The 24,295-nt window shown below is 40.7% G+C and overlaps 1 protein-coding gene across 1 annotated transcript; it reads right to left on the reverse strand.

The window, feature by feature from the left end:
• Positions 1-1,423: 1,423 nt before the first annotated feature.
• Positions 1,424-17,599, reverse strand: LOC121377670 (histidine N-acetyltransferase-like). Its single transcript, XM_041505748.1, has 4 exons — positions 17,560-17,599; positions 10,666-10,837; positions 8,538-8,771; positions 1,424-3,347 (listed from the first exon to the last, which is right to left on the reverse strand). The coding sequence occupies exons 1-4, from the start codon at positions 17,586-17,588 to the stop codon at positions 2,712-2,714; spliced, it is 1,071 nt and encodes a 356-aa protein (XP_041361682.1). The 5' UTR covers positions 17,589-17,599; the 3' UTR covers positions 1,424-2,711.
• Positions 17,600-24,295: the final 6,696 nt, after the last annotated feature.

Genomic DNA, 24,295 nt, shown 5'->3' on the forward strand with positions numbered 1-24,295 from the left:
CACAAGTTGTGAACGCCTTGGCTAAGAGACAGGGGACCATCATATTCATTAACACACAGCATGACATTGCGATTGTGACTCTGGTCTGTCAGGTCAGGGTAAGAGGTTTACATTTGACAAGTGCAGTGTGACTATTTGGAAGCTCGAGCTATTATGCCCCACTTTGGATCATCACTTTTATATCCACTAAATTAATGAATGCCTTTAAAAAACAACAACATCTGTGTAAGGTGACATGAAGAGCTCAAATCTTGCAGAAGCCCTTGCTAACATGTGATTCCAACAGAAGAGCAACGGAATAATGAAGCTTGTATCAGATAGCCTTCTTTCAGTCACACAACCGAGGTTGTTGATTTTGACTGGAGCTTGGTGAGTAGAAAATGCTATTGCCGTTAGCAACATTTACCCAGTACTCTCATAAACCCAAACTGTGGAACATTCAGTACATACATTTTGACAGCACATCGTCAGAATCTGATGTTTCCGATTTTAGTTATAACGAATGAAGTTCAATTGTATGAAACAGACTTGGTCTCAATTATGCCCAATCATACATGATGAACTTTTGTTATTTAATTTGCAGTTCTAGCGTACATAAACTTATTTTGAAATAGATTGCGCAATTTAATGTTTCAATACAGCTGCCACGCCCTCCATGTTAAGATTTCCAGGTCAAAATGACCTGGGGGAAAACCCCCCCACACAAAACGATTATGAATTCCCTGTTTGGTGGAAATAGATACTTCGTTTATTATTCTAACGCTACTAGTTTAAGGACTTCAGTATGTTCTTATTTTAGTATGGTGAACAACGGCCATCTTGGATTTGAAGATCGAGATGACCTAAAAATTCAAAAATGAACTCGCCTAAATACTGTACATCCGCCATTTTGTACACATGGACACTTCTATACGATTTTAAACCAAATATTTCAAGAGTTCCGCTGTTTTTTAATTATCAGTATGGTGAACAACGACCATCTTGGATTTGAATGTGAAGATGACCTTAAATTGCAAAAATAACCCCACCAGAAGAATAGACACCCTCTGTGTAATGGGAATAGATACCTTATTCGTGATTCTAACTTACATATTAAGAGACTTACGGCGATTTTTGATTTCCAGTATAGCTGCCGGCAGCCATCATGGATTTGGCCCCCTGGTGGAGTTAGCTAAAACTTTTGCGATTTTTTTCTAAAGGTCCTAATTACTTGAAATCCACCCTCAAACTTTAGTCACCGAAAAATAGTCACGGGGAAGTCATATTTGACCCCACTAATACCAAATAAATCGTGTTGGTGATAATGTTAATATTGTTTAAAATATGAAAATCAGAGGCACCTTACGTGTAATCTAGGATTTGAGGCGTCATAAATTTAGAAGATATAAAAAATCTTTTATTAGAAACCGCCATTTTCGTAAAACAAATTAAAAATAAAAATAAAGTTTATATAATAATAATAATAATAATAATAATAAGTTCATTTATATAGCGCTAAACTCCACACTAATGTATGTTCAAAGCGCATTACATATATAGAATGCCATAAAACAATAACATAGTAAAACAATTGGTAGGATAATACTAAAAGAACAAATAAATGAGTTATTATAAATGCTTAAGAGGGGGCAAATAAAAAGTCAAACTGGATAATTAAAACTACTGGATAAACAAATGTGTTTTAAGATGTTTTTTAAACGATATAAGATCTGTGGCATTTTTAAGAGTGCCTGGCAGTTCATTCCATTTCTTCACAGCACTCACGCTAAAGGAACGGGAACCAAAAGACTCAAGCTTCCATCCTGGGACAGCCAGTAGGTTTTGCTAGCTAGAACGGAGATACCTAGATGGCCGATAGACCTGTAGGCCTAATAGCCAAAAACTCCTTAAACGGTTAAAAAGATAATTTTCTTTAAGTTTCTATAACTTGTTCCGTTAGCTACGGCCCTGGCTCCGTATTCATAAACATACTTAAGTCAATGTATGATACCTAAATACATACCTAAAGTACATAAATAAGTATCATACATTGACTTAAGTACGTTTATGAATACGGAGCCTGGAGTTTATTCATCAAAGAGACCATTCTCACAAATAAACCCTCGTCACAGGAATCACAAACTCTCTCCAACAGGCGTTTATGGTTGTAGTATACCAAATAAAATCCCATAGGTGACAATGTTAACGTATGTGGTTAAAAAAACACCCTATGCAATAAATCAAGCAAAATATGACCCATATATACCAGTACTACAACCCCTCCCTCAAAGTATTAACTGAAGAAAGTGGAACCTTTCGTGGCTCATTTACGATATAACCGAATGTTTTTACAACAACCCTAGTTTCGCACGTAAATGTAGTACTTTTGTTTACAAGTACCCCATACATGTTTCAAACTTAAGGCTACTCGAGACTGGTTCTGGATGAAATAAAATTACATACATATATTGCCCAGATGAAACTTTATGTTTTGACAACAAACACTGTCGTGTTTATCACCAATGGCAGGACTTGTGATATTAACTGCTCTATCAAAAGTTAGGTGCACCTCGAACTTTGACCCAGCCGGATGTTATTTGGTTTAGTACTACATTTATAACATGATTATCATTTGCACAGAACCCGTACCGGAATATTCCATTAGTTCGTTACCGATACTAATTTCGTCAAAAACCACACACACGCACACACGCACACACGCACACACAAAACTACAACATGGTATTATTGCATGATGTTTGTAACTTGTGTGTTCCTTCACAGTCCTTGCATGTGGTAAACGTTTTGACGTTGGAAGGTTTCAGTGGTTTTTCAAGGACATGCATAATGGTAGTCGTGTTGATGGACTGGGGCCGGCAGAATTCACACAACACGGACCTGATCAGCGAACGATCTACGTCTCCATTGGTATAGATCTCCAGCCAGACAGTTCCACAGTTTTCATTGGCTGTCAGTCTGACAATGTTCTGCACGTGAGCCATCAGGTGGTGTCGTAAATATGTGACGTCACTACCAAACACGTCTAGCTGATATGCGATGCAACTAGAACACATGTAGTATGACCCTATTGTCAGAAGCGAGTAGATGACGTCATTCCACAGACAGTCGGAAGACAGGCTAGCCAGCGCCAGTGACGTGGACGACAAAATATAGGAGATATTTGTAGAGAGCAGTTTTAACGGTACCCAGTCAACGACAATCTTGTTATGCGGAAACAGGTACTTGCAAGTTGCTGGAGATGAAAACAGATTCTCGAATGCCACGTGGTCAAGAAGCTGTAAGCCCGGACTCGAATCGAGGTGAAGTTGGCAGACATCACTGATCTGGAACTTGTAAGAACCGACAGTCTGAAAGTTAACGTATAGTTTAGTAAAACAACAAACAAATCAATCGCCTGTGTATTTTTAATATGTAAATTAGCAGACCCAAAGTTTACGAGATTTGTACTTGGGTGTGTGTTATTTGTGTGTGTGTGTGTGTGTGTGTGTGTGTGTGTGTGTGTGTGTGAGGGTTCTCATGAAATTGACTTGAGCTACTACAGAGACTAGGATGGACAAAAACACGTTAGATTTGCCAAAATTGATACTTTAAGAAAATGTGGTAAATAATATGAAGTTTACCAAAAAACCCATAAATGTAATAGCCAACAATGTTTTACTCAATAAAGCATCGAATAAAGTTACTGTTGTGAAATGGTGGAAATTGCATTACCTGATGTAAAAGAAAGTGTTACGTGAGACCCTAACCCTCTAGGGATGACACGATTGCTTCTATTTCTACAATTTATATTCTACTAACTTGATTTTCCCTTATTTTTGCTTTGCCTATCATAATAAACATTTTATAATGTGTTTTATTTTAGTCACTGTTAACAATTCCACTAAAATATTGCTGTTGAGGAAGTAGCGGTAGGGCTATAAAATGTGTAATCACACAGCAAATCCTGCAACAAAACTTTATTTATTGGATGTAAATAATAAACTGGATGTCCGAAATGAGCTTCTACTGTAATTAGAACATTTAAAGATAATATTTCAGGTGCTGAGGCTAAATGTTATGTTAAATTTCTACTGAAAAATAAAACTCTGTGAACTGTATTTTGTAAAGTTACAGAAAAAGTATTATACGAGACCCTAATCCTCAAAGGATTTCAAAATTGGCAACATATTTGAATTCTCCCAATCCTCCAAGTTTTGTATTCCTAAATGCCCTGACAAATATTTTACAATGCTTTTAATATAGTCACCATTTAGCAATTCTGTAAAATTATAACTGTCGTTGAAATGGGGGTAGAGTAAAAAAAACCGGATAGATACACACTGAAAGCTGTGAGTCCTGCAATTCTATCATACATTTCCCATCCCTTGGGTATAGGCCTTGACAAAAATCACAATGAGCTTTCGTCCCCCCAGGTGGTACCAATTGGTCACATTTTGGGTCCTGGCTCATGGACTAAAAGGGATTATGTCTATGTTCCCTCAGTTAAACCTAACCCTAACCCTGAGGGAACATAGAGCTGAAGAACCCTAACCCTGAGGGAACATAGAGCTGAGGAACCCTAACCCTGAGGGAACATAAAGCTGAGGAACTCTAACCCTGAGGGAACATAAAGCTGAGGAACTCTAACCCTGAGGGAACATAGAGCTGAAGAACACTAACCCTGAGGGAACATAGGGCTGAGGAACCCTAACCCTGAGGGAACATAGAGCTGAGGAACTCTAACTCTGAGGGAACATAGAGCTGAAGAACCCTAACCCTGAGGGAATATAGGGCTGAGGAACCCTAACCCTGAGGGAACATAGAGCTGAGGAACCCTAACCCTGAGGGAACATAGAGCTGAGGAACTCTCACCGTAACCCTGAGGGAACATAGGGCTGAGGAACCCTAACCCTGAGGGAACATAGAGCTGAGGAACCCTAACCCTGAGGGAACATAAAGCTGAGGAACTCTAACCCTGAGGGAACATAAAGCTGAGGAACTCTAACCCTGAGGGAACATAGAGCTGAAGAACCCTAACCCTGAGGGAACATAGGGCTGAGGAACCCTAACCCTAACCCTAACTCTGAGGGAACATAGAGCTGAAGAACCCTAACCCTGAGGGAACATAGGGCTGAGGAACCCTAACCCTGAGGGAACATAGAGCTGAGGAATTCTAACTCTGAGGGAACATAGAGCTGAAGAACCCTAACGCTGAGGGAACATAGGGCTGAGGAACCCTAACCCTGAGGGAACATAGAGCTGAGGAACTCTCACTATAACCCTGAGGGAACATAGGGCTGAGGAACCCTAACCCTGAGGGAACATAGGGCGGAGGAACCCTAACCCTGAGGGAACATAGAGCTGAGGAACCCTAACCCTGAGGGAACATAAAGCTGAGGAACTCTAACCCTGAGGGAACATAAAGCTGAGGAACTCTAACCCTGAGGGAACATAAAGCTGAGGAACTCTAACCCTGACGGAACATAGAGCTGAAGAACACTAACCCTGAGGGAACATAGGGCTGAGGAACCCTAACCCTAACTCTGAGGGAACATAAAGCTGAGGAACTCTAACCCTGACGGAACATAGAGCTGAAGAACCCTAACCCTGAGGGAACATAGGGCTGAGGAACCCTAACCCTAACTCTGAGGGAACATAGAGCTGAAGAACCCTAACCCTGAGGGAACATAGGGCTGAGGAACCCTAACCCTGAGGGAACATAGAGCTGAGGAACTCTAACTCTGAGGGAACATAGAGCTGAAGAACCCTAACGCTGAGGGAACATAGGGCTGAGGAACCCTAACCCTGAGGGAACATAGAGCTGAGGAACTCTCACTATAACCCTGAGGGAACATAGGGCTGAGGAACCCTAACCCTGAGGGAACATAGGGCGGAGGAACCCTAACCCTGAGGGAACATAGGGCGGAGAAACCCTAACTCTGAGGGAACACAGAGCTGAGGAACCCTAACCCTAACCATGAGGGAACATAGGGCTGAGGAATCCTAACCCTGAGGGAACACAGAGCTGAGGAACCCTAACCCTAACCATGAGGGAACATAGGGCTGAGGAATCCTAACCCTGAGGGAACACAGAGCTGAGGAACCCTAACCCTGAGGGAACATAGAGCTGAGGAACCCTAACCCTAACCATGAGGGAACATAGGGCTGAGGAATCCTAACCCTGAGGGAACATAGAGCTGAGGAACCCTAACCCTAACCATGAGGGAACATAGGGCTGAGGAATCCTAACCCTGAGGGAACATAGAGCTGAGCAATCCTAACCATGAGGGAACATAGGGCTGAGGAATCCTAACCATGAGGGAACATAGAGCTGAGGAATCCTAACCCTGAGGGAACATAGAGCTGAGGAACCCTAACCCTAACCATGAGGGAACACAGAGCTGAGGAACCCTAACCCTAGCCATGAGGGAACATAGCGCTGAGGAACCCTAACCATGAGGGAACATAGCGCTGAGGAACCCTAACCATGAGGGAACATAGAGCTGAGGAACTCTAACCCTAACCCTGAGGGAACATAGAACTGATGAACTATCACCGTAACCCGGAGGGAACATAGAGCTGAGGAACCCTACCCCTAACCCTGAGGGAACATAGTGATGAGGAACCCTAAACCTAACCCTGAGGGAACATAGGGCTGAGGAACCCTAACCATGAGGGAACATAGAGCTGAGGAACCCTAACCCTGAGGGAACATAGAGCTGAAAAACCCTAACCCTGAGGGAACATAGGGCGGAGGAACCCTAACTCTGAGGGAACACAGAGCTGAGGAACCCTAACCCTAACCATGAGGGAACATAGGGCTGAGGAATCCTAACCCTGAGGGAACACAGAGCTGAGGAACCCTAACCCTAACCATGAGGGAACATAGGGCTGAGGAATCCTAGCCCTGAGGGAACACAGAGCTGAGGAACCCTAACCCTAACCATGAGGGAACATAGGGCTGAGGAATCCTAACCCTGAGGGAACACAGAGCTGAGGAACTCTAACCCTAACCATGAGGGAACATAGTGATGAGGAACCCTAACCCTAACCCTGAGGGAACATAGGGCTGAGGAATCCTAACCCTAACCCTGAGGGAACACAGAGCTGAGGAACCCTAACCCTAACCATGAGGGAACATAGGGCTGAGGAATCCTAACCCTGAGGGAACATAGAGCTGAGGAACTCTAACCCTAACCCTGAGGGAACATAGTGATGAGGAACCCTAACCCTAACCCTGAGGGAACATAGTGATGAGGAACCCTAACCCTAACCCTGAGGGAACATAGTGATGAGGAACCCTAAACCTAACCCTGAGGGAACATAGTGATGAGGAACCCTAAACCTAACCCTGAGGGAACATAGAGCTGAGGAACCCTAACCCTAACCATGAGGGAACATAGGGCTGAGGAATCCTAACCCTGAGGGAACATAGAGCTGAGCAATCCTAACCATGAGGGAACATAGGGCTGAGGAATTCTAACCCTGAGGGAACACAGAGCTGAGGAACCCTAACCCTGAGGGAACATAGAGCTGAGGAACCCTAACCATGAGGGAACATAGAGCTGAGGAACCCTAACCCTGAGGGAACATAGGGCGGAGGAACTCTAACTCTGAGGGAACATAGGGCTGAGGAACCCTAACCCTGAGGGAACATAAAGCTGAGGAACTCTAACCCTGAGGGAACATAGAGCTGAAAAACCCTAACCCTGAGGGAACATAGGGCTGAGGAACCCTAACCCTGAGGGAACATAGGGCGGAGGAACTCTAACTCTGAGGGAACATAGGGCTGAGGAACCCTAACCCTAACCCTGAGGGAACATAGAACTGATGAACTATCACCGTAACCCTGAGGGAACATAGAGCTGAGGAACCCTAACCCTAACCCTGAGGGAACATAGTGATGAGGAACCCTAAACCTAACCCTGAGGGAACATAGGGCTGAAGAACCCTAACCCTGAGGGAACATAGAGCTGAGGAACCCTAACCCTAACCCTAACCCTGAGGGAACATAGGGCTGAGGAACCCTAGCCCTAACCATGAGGGAACATAGGGCTGATGAACCCTAGCCCTAACCCTGAGGGAACATAGAGCTGATGAACTATCACCGTAACCCTGAGGGAACATAGAGCTTGAACTATCACCGTAACCCTGAGGGAACATAGAGCTTGAACTATCACCGTAACCCTGAGGGAACATAGAGCTGAGGAACCCTAACCCTAACCCTGAGGGAACATAGAGCTGAGGAACCCTAACCCTAACCCTGAGGGAACATAGAGCTGATGAACTATCACCGTAACCCTGAGGGAACATAGAGCTGATGAACCCTAACCCTAACCCTGAGGGAACATAGAGCTGATGAACTATCACCGTAACCCTGAGGGAACATAGAGCTGATGAACTATCACCTTAACCCTGAGGGAACATAGAGCTGAGGAACCCTAACCCTAACCCTGAGGGAACATAGGGCTGATGAACCCTAACCCTAATCCTGAGAGAACATAGAGCTGACCCTCTTTAAAATAAGTACACCCCGCCTTTATTTCCAAAGTAAGTACCTTAGAAAATCTCTCAGTAAAGATTTTTTTGAATTTGGTATTGTTTTTGCCGTAGTTGATGTCGCTGGTGGTGAACGTTTCGTGTTCCACTCGTCCTTGGAGGGCTATCTGTTTGCGGACGAGTTGTTTCATCTGGCCGTACACGCCCTTACCTCGGTAGTCCGATCGAACTCGTCCTGCCCGCGTCACCAACGTCGTACCGTCGTCGACGATGCAAGCAATTAAAAACGCCACCTGATAATAGGAGAAATGCTGAGTAATCAAAAATCACAAAACCGATATATTTTCACTTTATATATCATTTAAAGCTTTGTCTTTATGTGGGGTGCAGCGCTCGCTCGATGCATGGTCGATCTGAAATCGATCCCCGTCAGTGGGCCCATTGGGCTATTTCTTGTTCCAGCCAATGCACCACGACTGGTATATCAAAGGCCGTGGTATGTACTAGCCTGTCTGTGGGATGGTGCATATAAAAGATCCCTTGCTGCTAATCGAAAAGAGTAGCCCATGAAGTGGCGAAAGCGGGTTTGATCTCTCCATATATGTGTGGTCCTTAACGATATGTCTGACGCCATATAACCGTAAATAAAATGTATTGAGTGCATCGTTAAATAAAACATTTCCTTCCTTTTTATCTGGGGTGCAGGAGAATGTGTAGGGGGTGGGTGAATTAGGGGTTCCACCACCTGCTCCAAGTAAACATTTCCTTCCTTTTTATCTGGGGTGCAGGAGAATGTGTAGGGGGTGGGTGAATTAGGGGTTCCACCACCTGCTCCAAGTAAACATTTCCTTCCTTTTTATCTGGGGTGCAGGAGAATGTGTAGGGGGTGGGTGAATTAGGGGTTCCACCACCTGCTCCAAGGGCAGGAGAATGTGTAGGGGGTGGGTGAATTAGGGGTTCCACCACCTGCTCCAAGTAAACATTTCCTTCCTTTTTATCTGGGGTGCAGGAGAATGTGTAGGGGGTGGGTGAATTAGGGGTTCCACCACCTGCTCCAAGTAAACATTTCCTTCCTTTTTATCTGGGGTGCAGGAGAATGTGTAGGGGGTGGGTGAATTAGGGGTTCTTTTTAAATTTATTTTTCGGAGTAGCATAACCGGCCCCCTAAAATTTCGCTCGCTACAGTTTAGACCCCCTTCCTGGCACAATTTCCTGCTCACGCGCCTTGCTTATAATTTATCAAAACAGTCCAGGGGGTGACGGTCTTTTGACAAACGAAAGAAAACAAAACTTAATCTTAAAAGTCGGGTACATGATGCATGATATGATTAGTACGAGTACTCTGACCGTAAGAGAGGTAGACGGACCTTTAGACTGTTATACGCTCATTACCGTAGGAAGGTCAATTCATACTTTGAATGCCGACCTCATGCGAAACTGGGGAGCGGGACATAGCCCAGTGGTAAAGCGCTCGCTTGATGCGCGGTCGGTTTGGGATCGATCCCCGTCAGTGGGCCCATTGGGCTATTGCTCGCTCCAGCCAGTGCACCACGACTGGTACATCAAAAGCCGTGGTATGTGCTATCCTGTCTATGGGATGGTGCATATAAAAGATCCCTTGCTGCTAATCGAAAAGAGTAGCCCATGAAGTGGCGACAGCGGGTTTCCTCCCTCAATATTTGTATAGTCCTTAACCATATGTCCGACGCCATATAACCGTAAATAAAATGTGTTGAATGCGTCATTAAACATTTCCTTCCTTCCTTCACTGAGCTTCAGCAAAACTACTAACCTTGTTATAATTATATTGTGAATTCGCAAATAAAGTGTCATTGTCAGAAACGTTGCACAAATCTCACTAGCAGTGACCTAGGAATGTGCGAAAAAGTGGAGGCACACACACACACACACACACACACACACACACGTATGTATGTATGTGTGTGTGTGTGTGTATATATATATATATATATATATATATATATATATATATATATATATATATATATATATATATATACACATACATACATAGATACATATATATAAACCATCAATGCTACTGGATCAAGAAAGGTGTGTGTGGGGTGGGGGTGGGGGTGGGGATGGGGGCACATGTACCCCTCCCCCCCCCCCCCCCCCAGCCCCCAGCTTCCTAGCGGGCGAAACACCTATAATAAAACTTACGATGCTTTTGTCGACGACGCCGACGTATCCCTTACAGTTGGCGGATGTGACGAGGTGTTTGTATTTCGAGGGGAGGTAATCCCGCCCGTCGTACACCCTGGCGATGGACAACACCTGGTCGTAGTCCCCGACCGTGGCCTCCCGCACAGCGACCGCCACGCCCACGTCTTCTCTGTAACACACAAAGGAATAGGCACATTAAAATTACGGCCATTTGCCGTGTGACATAAAAAGTTGAATTTGTTTAACGAGACCGCTATAGCCCGATGATTAATACATCATCGGGTATTGCACCGTCAAGTGGGTCGTCTATGGCTGGACGATACGTAACCGAAACACTGCCTCTATTCAATAATGTTTGTTTAACGACACCACCGGATCACATTCAATTATTAACCATCGGCTATTGGATGGCAACCATTTGGTAATTTTGAGTCTTAGAGAGGAAACCCGCTACATTTTTCCATTAGTAACAAGGGATCTTTTATATCCACCACCCCATAGACAGGGTAATACATACCGCGGCCTTTGATATACCAGTCGTGGTGCACTGGCTGGAACACAAAAATAGCCCAATAAGCCCGTTGACGAGGATCGATCCTAGACCGACCGCGCATCAAGCGAGCGGTTTACCACTGGGCTACGTCCCGCACCAGAACACAATGATGTATTAATCATCGGCTATTACATATCAAGCGTTTTTAATTCTGACATACAGTCTTAGAGAGGAAACCCGCTATCTTTTTCTATTAGTAGCAAAGAATCGTTTTGTACATCATCCCACAGACAGGATAGCACATTCCACGGCATTTGATATACCAGTCGTTGTGCACTGCCTGGAACAATAAATAGCCCAATAGGTCCACCGACGGGGATCGATCCCAGATCGACCGCGCATCAAGCAAGAGGTGTATAACATATGCAGGGTATCTATCTCTCTATCTATCTATCTATCTATCTATATATATATATATATAGTCAGACCTGGTTACAACGACCATGTTCGTCTCTCTGGATAATTTTGTCGTTATATCGAAATTGCGGTTGTATCGAATTATAACTGTTGTGAGTTGTCTCCTTTGCCAAAATGACGCAACAAAAAAATACTAATTAATATTAACTGATGATTGAATAGCATTTAAATAATTAATGCATTTCAATTATTATTAAAAACAACAAATATTAAATATACGAGAACAAGGATTCTAAGAGGCTGTGTGTGTACTGCCAACGTGTACTGAACAGAATAACACTGATGTACGTTTGCTCCCGACAATTTGTGGTCAGATGGTGTAAATGTCGTAGTAATGATGGTCGTTGTTACGAGGTCTGACTGTATATATCCTTCATATATATAATATAATAAACTATGCGGGTGTAACTCCAATCGAAAGTTTTTTTTTTTGGGGGGGGGGGGGGGGGGGTTTGATTTGTTAAACATTAGTTTGTTTGTTTGTTGTTGTTGTTGGGTTTTTTTTTTTTTTTTTTTTTTTTTGGGGGGGGTGTGTTATTTGTATAATAGATATGCATATATTTTGGTTATTGACCCATACACAACTGAGTACAACTAATACATAATGCCAAAAGAAGAAAAAAGAGAGAGTGGTGTGGCTACTCGAACTCTAAGACGTATTTGGCTTAGCGTAATACGCATTAGTTGTGAAGCTTGTAATCCCTGGCACTGTGGCTTTCAAGGTGACCAAATAACCTTGGCAGACATGTGACATATGCTGTTGTATGCTTATGTTGTGCACAACCAGAAAACTGTGAAAGAATGGCTTGAACATCTGTATAAGTGATGATTCAAACAAAATGGTAGTATGAACACCGGAAATGAAAAACACGAAAATGTTACCAAAATGTTTGATGAATAAGTATATAATAACAGGGGTACAGAAAGTACCCGCCCGCTCGCCAAATGCAAGTGAAAATTCTGACAATGTATCTGCCAATCCAACGGGCAACCTGGTTTTGTTTGTTTGTTTGTTTGTTAATTTGTTTGTTTTTGTTGTTTTGTTTTTTGACTGACTACTTAAGTAAAATAGTTATTTCATGGCAAATCCGGAACTTAGTATCAGCTTCAAATTGTCTTCAACAGTTTAAGAAATATGAAGTCAAAATAATATATACACAATAAATCGGATTGTTAGGGGTCAATATAGTTTCGATAATCAAGTCATTGTTTATTGGTGAACTAGCTTTACTTTAAGTTTGGTTCTTTTTATGAATACGTTTGTGCTCTGTTATCAGTATTAAAGGTATAATATAAATTAATGTCAAAATGTTCTGGCTTTTGTGGATGATCATAGGAAGTGAAGTGTATATTGTAGTATTATTAAAAATTATTATAGTGTCCTACAGGCTGGTGGACTAGTAGAAAATTTGGTGGGCTAGTAGATTTTAAATGTTACTGGTCCGTGTATATATGTGAAGTTTGCAATCATATCTCACGAGTCGCGCTTGCACAACGAGTGTGATATGATTGCAAACTTCACGAGATGAAATATAAATCATATCTCACGAGTCGCGCTTGCACAACGAGTGTGATATGATTGCAAACTTCACGAGGTGAGATATAAATCATATTTGCCAAAAAACCAAGTAATTTTCTATTTATTATGTAACTTTTGGCAATTTACCTTTATTTTTTAAAATGATAGCAGCAAAATAGTTCCGGCTTTCTTACAGTGAAGATAACACTTTTTAGAATGAAATAGTGAAATGTTCACTCTAAAATGTGTTATCGTCACTGAGTGACTGATAACACTTTTATTTCGCTGATATTTTAAGATATTTCACTAAATGTTATATATAATAAAGAAATCATATTTATATTTTGGTGAACAACTTCATGATTAAATTATCTCCCTTATAACTTATTACGATCTGATTAATGAGGCCAGTGTCGCTTCATCGTTTTTAGTTTTATGATTACCAATGCAACCAATCGTATTTGAAAGAAAAAACACCAAAAACAATAGTACATGTTTTTGTTTTTTTAAATGTAGTGCAATGTCGGTAAAATATCTGAAACTGATTGGGTACAAAGCCAAATAATGGTGACGCACTTTTCAAAAGCATATACCACGGCCTTTGATACGCCAGTCCTGTGATACTGGTTGGAACGGGAAAACCCAATCAGACAATGGGTTCACTGAGGAGGTCTCATCAACGTATAGATACACCCCGCCTCTCAACAAAGTATAGATACACCCCGCCTCTCAACAAAGTATAGATACACCTCGCCTTTCAACAAAGTATAGATACACCTCGCCTCTCAACAAAGTATAGATACACCCCGCCTCTCAACAAAGTATAGATACACCCCGCCTCTCAACAAAGTATAGATACACCTCGCCTTTCAACAAAGTATAGATACACCTCGCCTCTCAACAAAGTATAGATACACCCCGCCTCTCAACAAAGTATAGATACACCCCGCCTCTCAACAAAGTATAGATACACCTCGCCTCTCAACAAAAGTATAGATACACCCCCTCTCAACAAAGTATAGATACACCCCACCTCTCAACAAAGTATAGCCTCTCAACAAAGTATAGATACACCCCGCCTCTAAACAACGTATAGATACACCCCGCCTCTAAACAAAGTATAGATACACCTCGCCTCTCAACAACGTATAGATACACCCCACCTCTCAACAAAGCATAGATACACCCCGCCTCTCAACAAAGTATAGATACACCCCGCCTCTCAACAAAGTATAGATACACCTCGCCTCTCAACAAAGTATAGATACACCCCGCCTCTCAACAAAGTATAGATACACCCCGCCTCTCAACAACGCATAGATACAAATACAAATACAGTGAGACCTCGATAATTCGGACTCCAGTAGTCCGCAAACCACACCTTACGGACACCCGACATACAAAACAAACTCTACACCTATGTAAATGTGTTCGTCAACTCGGACATTCAGCTCCCGGATATGCAGCTCAGGGAACCGGACGACCAATATCCAAAACAATTTGTAAAAAAATAAAGACAATTTGACCGGACGTAATTTCTTGCAACAGATAATTTAATTTAACTTACATAATACAATTATACATATATTTTGACAAGATGGCAAACGTATAAGTATTTCACATAAATAAATAAATAAATAAATAAACAAACAAACACAGACAGACAGACAGACAGACAGACAGACACACTTACATACATACATACATACATACATACATACATACATATACAGTGGACTCTGTCTAAACCGGACTCACTAGGTATCGTCAAAATAGTCCGGTTTACATAGAGGACCGGTTTAGACAGAGTTCATCCAGAATTATGGTTCTTGAATGATCGACAACTCGCGATCAACAATGACATTTGAACCCAAGGATGGTTGGAAAACAGTCATACAAGCCAGACTTGCAATCGATTATTTCGCAGACATAAAACTATACTTAAAGGGACATTTCTGAGTTTGCTGCAATTTTTAAGATGTTATCGACTAACAGACTTTTTAACGATTGTAATTACATATCAAATATATTTTTCTGCATAAAATATTAGTGGCTGCATATTAAACGTGTTTCTGGTCGTTCTAATATTTGTACTAGGTTAAATTTCATTTTATTTCCTAAAACATTATTAAATTTATTCGTACGTACGAAATTATTTGAATACAAAATCCAGATCTAACGGCCTACCGCAATAAGAGTAAACTTCACACGAGTGTGATTACATTTTGTATTTAATCTTGCGACGGCGTCCTGATTACTGGGCAAATGACGATCAGTGTTCAACTAATTAAGCAGCCCGTCGTTCAGTCAAATCCCAATCCGGTGTAGACAGAGATAATTAATGCATGAACGGTTCTTTCGTTCTTGATTTTTGATCCGGAGTCCGTAGTAGACAGAGTACGGATTAGGCAGAGATTTATACCTAAGAGATAAACGGTAGCTGGACGGGACTTTAGAAATGGACCGTTTTACGCAGAGATCCGGATTACACAGAATCCTGTTTAGACAGAGTCCACTGTATATATATATATATATATATATATATATATATATATATGACAATATACATACATAAAATACATATTCATATAGGTAAACACCATACCGTTTTCTTAACACCTCCATTGCCTTTATAGAATGCAATTAATAAAATTAAGCTTGAACCTAAATTGGATATAAGCACGAAAATAAGTTTAAATAAATAAATAAATAAATAAAATTAAGACCTATTGTCATTGGTGAAACGTAACTGTACATGTATATTATTTTTACACTAATCCCAAGAAATGAAAATATCACAAAAGTACAGCCTTTAAAATGAAAGAAAAATTTCGGTACAAATACATTTAAAAATAAAAAATCCAGTTAAGAAATGACTTTTAAAATTGAATTGTTTTCTTAAAATATGCATGAAGAATTATTTTTCGTCAATAGATCTGTTCAATGTTTTGGAATATATATATATATATATATATATATATATATATATATACTACGGTAATTCGTTAAACCGGACACTTTTAGGAACAAACATACTGTCCGTATTATCGAGGTCTCACTGTATATGAATGAATTCATTTTTAACGACACCCCAGCACAAAAATAGACGTCGGCTGTAACGAATAAATGAATGTTTAACGACACCCCAGCACAAAGATAGACGTCGGCTGTAATGAATAAATGAATGTTTAACGACACCCCAATACAGAGATAGAAGTCGGCTGTAATGAATAAATGAATGTTTAACGACACCCCCAGCACAAAGATAGACGTCGGCTGTAATGAATAAATGAATGTTTAACGACACCCCAATACAGAGATAGAAGTCGGCTGTAATGAATAAATGAATGTTTAACGACACCCCCAGCACAAAGATAGACGTCGGCTGTAACGAATAAATGAATGTTTAACGACACCCCAGCACAAAGATAGACGTCGGCTGTAATGAATAAATGAATGTTTAACGACACCCCAGCACAAAGATAGACGTCGGCTGTAATGAATAAATGAATGTTTAACGACACCCCAGCACAAAGATAGACGTCGGCTGTAATGAATAAATGAATGTTTAACGACACCCCAGCACAAAGATAGACGTCGGCTGTAATGAATAAATGAATGTTTAACGACACCCCAGCACAAAGATAGACGTCGGCTGTAATGAATAAATTAATGTTTAAAGACACCCCAGCACAGAGACAGACGTGGGCTGTAATGAATAAATGAATGTTTAACGACACCCCAGCACAAAGACAGACGTGGGCTGTAATGAATAAATGAATGTTTAACGACACCCCAGCACAAAGACAGACGTGGGCTGTAATGAATAAATGAATGTTTAACGACACCCCAGCACAAAGACAGACGTCGACTATAATGAATAAATGAATGTTTAAAGACACCCCAGCACAAAGACAGACGTCGGCTGGAATGAGACGTCGGCTGTAATGAATAAATGAATGTTTAACGACACCCCAGCACAAAGACAGACGTCGACTATAATGAATAAATGAATGTTTAAAGACACCCCAGCACAAAGACAGACGTCGGCTGGAATGAGACGTCGGCTGTAATGAATAAATGAATGTTTAACGACACCCCAGCAGAAAGATAGACATTGGCTGTAATGAATAAATGAATGTTTAACGACACCCCAGCACAAAAATAAACATCGGCTATAATGAATAAATGTTTAACGAATTAACTAATTAGTCAGTTAACAGGTGGGCGGTATATTAGGATTGCTTGGACAGATGGCTGAATATCGAATGGTAATAAATAAATGCGTAAAAGAATGCCTGGATGGATAGACCGATGGACGAACGGGCGGACGGAAAGACAGATGGATGGGTGAAAGAGTGAAAGAACGAAAGGAGGAATGCCACTATCACAAAATACTTACTCTGCTGAGGACTGGAAGGACACTGACATAATGAAGATGTTTAAATCCGGAAAGCTTTCTTCCAGTATCTCCGATTCACCCGTTATATATATATATATATAAATTGGCGGGTGTCCTTGAACGACATAGTGTTGACATAATTGACACGGATTCGTGATGAAGATGACAAAGAGCAGTAAATAAATAGCAATAAGAATATCAATAACAATTCCACGAATGTCGGTCGCCGCACCTTTCCGTGCAAACTGCGTCAAACGTCGAGTGTTTTTGTTTTACGAGGTCAATACCCCAACACACATAGTATGGAAAATCTGGTCATAGCCTAGAATACCAAGGTGGGGGTGAAGGAAAAGCGTTTTAAATATACGAATAAGGGCACCGTAATATCTACAGACAGACTTCGACAACTCAGAGTTCAAGAACATAGAACTATATCGAGTTTGTCAGTGTTTGACAGCTCGAGGGAGCAGGATGTAGTTCAAGCGGTAGCGTGTCCGCCTGCGAAGCAGTCGGTCATTGGATCGATCCTTCTCAGTAGACCCATTTGCAGTTTGGGCTATTTTCCGTTCCAACCAATGGTCCACAAACTGGTTCATCAACGGCCGTGGTATGTGCTATCCTGTTTGTGGGAAAGTGCATATAAAAGACCCCTTGCTGCTTATCGGAAAGAGTAGCCTATGTGGCGGCAGCGGCTTTCCTCTAAAGAAATATGTCAGAATGACCGCATGTTTGACGTTCAGTAGCCGATGATAAGATAAAAATCAATGTGCTCTAGAGGCGTTGTTAAATAAAACAAACTTTACTTTACTTTACTTTGATAGCTCGAGTCACATCCAGCCCTACCCCTTATTGATAATCATATGTGGGGTAAAAGGTGACCCGAGCTAGATGTTTGAGCTCTCTAAATTCACATTAGACACATACCTGAAACTGTAAGAACGTTATTACTTCCATTTCATATTGTGAGCAATGTACGTTCCAAATACATAAAATAAAAGATATACCTGAAATTAATATGACGTATAAAAACATATATACACACTGTAACACACACACACTGTAAAACACACACACACACACACACACACACACACACACACATGTATGTGTGTGTGTGACTGTGTGTGACAGTGTGACAGTGTGTGTGTGTGTGTATATATATATATATATATAAACCATTATTCTCCATGTCAAGAGAATTGTCCCAGATAGCTGAGGTATGTGTGCCAAGGACAGCGTGCCTGAACCTTAACTGGATATAAGCACGAAAATAAGTTAAAATGAAATAAATAAACAACTTAATGAAATGCATTTCTTTCCAGTCCAGTAGGAGATTAACATTTTGTTCTTGATTCGCATATACTTTGTACATTGGAAATATCTTAAAGGGACATTCCCGAGTTTGCAGCAACTGTTAAGATGTTATCGACTAACAGAGACTTTTTAACGATTGTAATTACATTTTTCTGCGTAAAATATTAGTGGCTGTATATTAAACGTGTTTCTGATCGTTCTAATATTTGTACTAGGTTAAATTTCATTTTATTTCCTAAAAACGTTTTTTTCGTACGTACGAATTTATTTGAAGAAAAAATCCAGTTTGAGCTTCTTACAAATATTAAGACGACCACAGACACGTTGAATATGCAGACACTGATATTCTAAACAAGAAAATATAGTTAATATGTAAGTTTAATCGTAGAAATATTTTATTAATCGGAAACATCTTACAATACAGCAAACTCAGGAATGTCCCTTTAAAATAAGCAGCCGTACAAGAATGAATATGTCTGGAAATTTACAGGTGTGCGTAAACAAGTTGTTGTCTATGAAGAGTTACTCTTTTTCGGAGATGCAATGGCTGTCTAATATAACATTCGTGATATGGATAATAATGGTTAAAAATATAATATAAATAACTTTTTTTTGCAATGTTCCTTTAATTCATTTGCTTTGATGGTAATCATTTCCACAGTACGCTGTGTCATCACAAGGCATAAATAGTTCAGCTTTATTAAAGTATTTATTCATTCATGTACATATGAGTAACTTATCGAACTATGGAAAGAAAGAAATGTTTTATTTAACGACGCACTCAACACATTTTATTTTACGGTTATATGGCGTCAGACATATGGTTAAGAACCACACAGATTTTGAGAGGAAACCCGCTGTCTCCACTTCATGGGCTACTCTTTCCGATTAGCAGCAAGGGATCTTTTATTTGCGCTTCCCACAGGCAAGATAGCACAAACCATGGCCTTTGTTGAACCAGTTATGGATCACTGGTCGGTGCAAGTAGTTTACACCTACTCATTGAGCCTTGCGGAGCACTCACTCAGGGTTTGGAGTCGGTATCTGGATTAAAAATAACATGCCTCGACTGGGATCCGAACCCAGTACCTACCAGCCTGTAGACCGATGGCCTAACCACGACGCCACCGAGGCCGGTAGAAGTAGTCTGAAAGACCTACTACCCATTTTACAGTAACAAGATGACTTATTTGTACTGTCGTAAATGCCCACCTTAGGTCTCACTACAGGGTTCACTTCACGCTCGGATGTTTTTCTCCACTTACCAAACGAATAACGAATGAATGAATGTTTAACGACACCCCAGCACGAAAAATACATCGGCTATTGGGTGTCAAAATTTGGTAATGCAAATAAATAAAGTGATGATCAACATCAATAAAAAAATTCAAGACTTAAACAAAAACAGTGTAAAGAACTGTGCAAAAACACAAATATCACAGAATTTTACGGATACTGAATTTTACTCAAAACTTCAATTTTGTGCTGTATTGGCCATTCTCAAAGAGAATGTTACACCCCTGCACCACGGTGAGGTTACAGCACACGCAGGGATCCACTTACCATTGCCCTTTTGGAACAATGATGTGCCTTTTTGTCGACGTTTCCTGCAAAATTTTGTGTTTCTAGCATTTATTATTATTATTATTATTATTATTATTATTATTATTTATTTATTTTTTTTTGGGGGGGGGGGAGGGGGCGAATTGTTTTTGACGAACGGTGGGCCATGAGTGGTCGGATAAACACAGTTTTTATTAAATAACTCATCAGAAACTGCTAAAAATATAAACACCGCTGGCACGTACCTACCTGCTTGATCCAATCAAATCGTTACTTACAGTCAATAGTATGAGTAGTTCAGCCAATTAGGCAAATTAATTAATACTAATAACAAAAAATGTTTTACTTTGCAATGTATTTATTCCATGTTGCTATATAGGACACTGCGGTTACTTTGAATTTAAACTAACGGAACCGGTTCGACTTCCTTGGAAGTGTTTACATGAAATCTGAGTCTAGATGTCCTGAAATGCAAATTCATACATTCCAAAATTAATTCATCATAACAAATATTGGTAACTGATAATGATGATAACAACAACAACAACAACAATAACAACAACAAGGAAGGAAATGTTTTATTTGACGCACTCAACACATTTTATTTACGGTTATATGGCGTCGGACATATGGTTAAGAACCACACAGATATTGAGGGAGGAAACCCGCTGTCGCCACTTCATGGGCTACTCTTTTCGATTAGCAGCAAGGGATCTTTTATATGTACCATCCCACAGACAGGATAACACATATCACGGCCTGTGATGTACCAGTCGTGGTGCACTGGCTGGAGCGAGAAATAGCCCAATGGGCCCACCGACGGGGATGGATCCCAGACCGACCGCGCATCAAGCGAACGCTTTACCACTGGGCTACGTCCCGTCCCAACAACAACAACAACAACAACAACAACAACAATAATGATAATAATAATAATAATAATAATAATAATAATATACTGCTGAGTCAGGTCTGAAAACAGCGTTTAAGTCCGATGGAAAGAAAGATATGTTTTATTTAACGACGCACTCAACACATTTTATTTACGTTTATATGGCGTCAGACATATGGTTAAGAACCACACAGATTTTGAAAGGAAACCCGCTATCGCCACTACATGGGTTACTCTTTCCGATTAGCAGCAAGGGATCTTTTATTTGCGCTTCCCACAGGCAGGATAGCACAAACCATCTCCTTTGTTGAACCAGTTATGGATCACTGGTCGGTGCAAGTGGTTTACACCTACTCATTGAGCCTTGCGGAGCACTCACTCAGGGTTCGGAATCGGTATCTGGATTAAAAATCCCATGACTCGACTGGGATCCGAACCCAGTACCTACCAGCCTGTAGACCGATGGAAGTCCGATGGCTTAAACCCTACACTGCCGGCTCCAGTAATAACATGCAGAGTATAACTTTAATACACTGAATTATTTATAGTTTCAATCAGCTAACGTACGTACTATATTCATACGCCGTTTGTTTCACTAACGCACTCGAATACAAAACCCATTCCATTACCACTGTCTGTGTCGCTGTGGTGAAAGCGTTTGGAGCATTAATCGTAATGTTTCCATTAGTGAATCTGCCACTAATGGCCAAACTACCTTCGTCTGAGTTGATAATATCGTTAGTTGTAGCCTACGAAGATGAAAAAAACCTGTTCCGTAGCTGATCGCATGGGGAGGTCCGGAGACAGAGCAATTAACATGTCTGCTGCAGGTTTTTTTCTCTGCGAAATATTGTAGGTGATGTTAACATATACAGAATTACACAATATTGCATTCCGTCTTTACCCATCCCTTCTCCCTCCCCCCACCCCCGCCCTATGTGCTCCATTCTGTGACAGTTTTAATCAGTTAGTACGACCAGTGATCCGTTAAACATAACATTTTATCTGGACCCGTAGGATTAGTCTTAGTAAAAAAACTAAACAAAAACAAAAACAAAACAAAACGAAAACACCGATCTACTCTGCCAAATTGTTTTTGACACGGGGCAGGGCGTAGCTCAGTGGTACAGGATCGATTCCCGTCGGTGGGCCCATTGGGCTATTTCTAGTTCCAGCCAGTGCGCCACAACTGGTGTAACAAAGGCCGTGGTATGTACTATCCTGTCTGTGGGATAGTGCATATAAAATTCCATTGATACTAAACGGAAATAGTAGCCCATGAATTGGCGACAGCGGGTTTCCTCTCTCATTATGTGTGTGTGGTCCTTAACCATATGTCCGACGCCATATATCCGTAAATAAAATGTGTTGAGTGCGTCGTTAAATAAAACATTTCCTTCGTTCCGTTCCCTGAAACACAATAATTTCTTTTTAAGCATAATCGTTTCGCACACTATCGACGGTACTTAGTTTTACAGGTACCTGATATTATATATGTTTCAAGCACAAGACTACTTGAGAAGAAAATACATTTACTATTCAGATAAAACTATTTTATTTTTGGACAACAAACACTGTCACATTTATCACCAATAGTTTTCGGTATTCGGTCCGAAAATGGTATTCGAATATTGGATGAAAATGACCAGCGAATATTCGAGTATTCGAATACTAACTAGACAACAAATGACTCATCAAACTAACAGGTTTTTTAATAGTTTGAATTGTGTAATGCACTTTTAATAACCTCCTAAAAGCAATTTACGACAGTAAACAATTATAAATCATAATGCAGTCGGCCTAGTTACTGTATATTGTATATAATCTAGCTATATATTTTGACTTCTCATCTAGTATTACTAGATTATCAATATCAAATTACGAAAAACACGAAAGCAATGACTGAAAACAAATATGCGGGCGGAACTCATACAGAAAACCACCAGATCCGTTCACATGTTTATTATTATTATTTTTTCTTCTGGGTTTTTCTTTTTTGCCAAAAAATGTAGCATCCCGACAGTGCTCAGCTTTAAATGATTTTGAGACGCGCCATGAACTGCCGACGGAACGGATTCGGATGAATTTATTTAACAAGTCGAACACGATACAGTATGTAACAAGAGGAAGGAAGGAAGGAAATGTTTTGTTTAACGACGCACTCAACACATTTTATTTACGGTTATATGGCGTCAGACATATATGGTTAAGGACCACACAGATGTTGAGAGAGAAAACCCGCCGTAGCCGCTTCATGGGCTACTCTTTTCGATTAGCAGCAAGGGGTCTCTTATATGCACCATCCCACAAACAGGGTGGCTGGCTGGAACGAGAAATAGCCCAATGGGCCCAGCGACATGGGATCGATCCTAGACCGATCGAGCATCGAACGAGCGCTCTACCACTGGGCTACGTCCCGCTCCTGTGTAACAAGAGAACAATAACATACATAACATGCCTCGACTGGGATCCGAACCCAATACCTACCAGCCTGTAGACCGATGACCTAACCACGACGCCACCGAGGCCGGTCAGTGAACACAGAGTATGTTATCAAAATAGCTAATAGGTGCGAAGGAGAAACATCAGTTCACAAGTTCACAAGGCTAGATATTTTTTTAATCAATAAAACAAGGTTTTTCAGTAATGGTGAATTACACAAAGAGAATATACATTTCATTTTAAAAACGCTAGGATTAGTTCTACAATATTAAAAGATTCTAATGTTTTCAGTAATGTTTTATCAATTGAATAAATAATAGTATTCATCTCGTATATCAGTATTACAATGTTTACAAAACATGTTTTCAACAGGAATGTTAAACCATCTATCAGTTTCGAGTGGTAATCTTAAATTTAACTTACGCAATTTAGTTATCCAGTGTCGATTTTGGTTAATGATTATTGTACAAAAATAGACACTGGAAAACTAAATTAAATCTCGTCAAATACGTTTCGAAGTAAAAT

The sequence above is a fragment of the Gigantopelta aegis genome, chromosome 2, assembly GCF_016097555.1.
Source record: "Gigantopelta aegis isolate Gae_Host chromosome 2, Gae_host_genome, whole genome shotgun sequence".
Classification (NCBI taxonomy): Eukaryota; Metazoa; Mollusca; class Gastropoda; order Neomphalida; family Peltospiridae; genus Gigantopelta; species Gigantopelta aegis.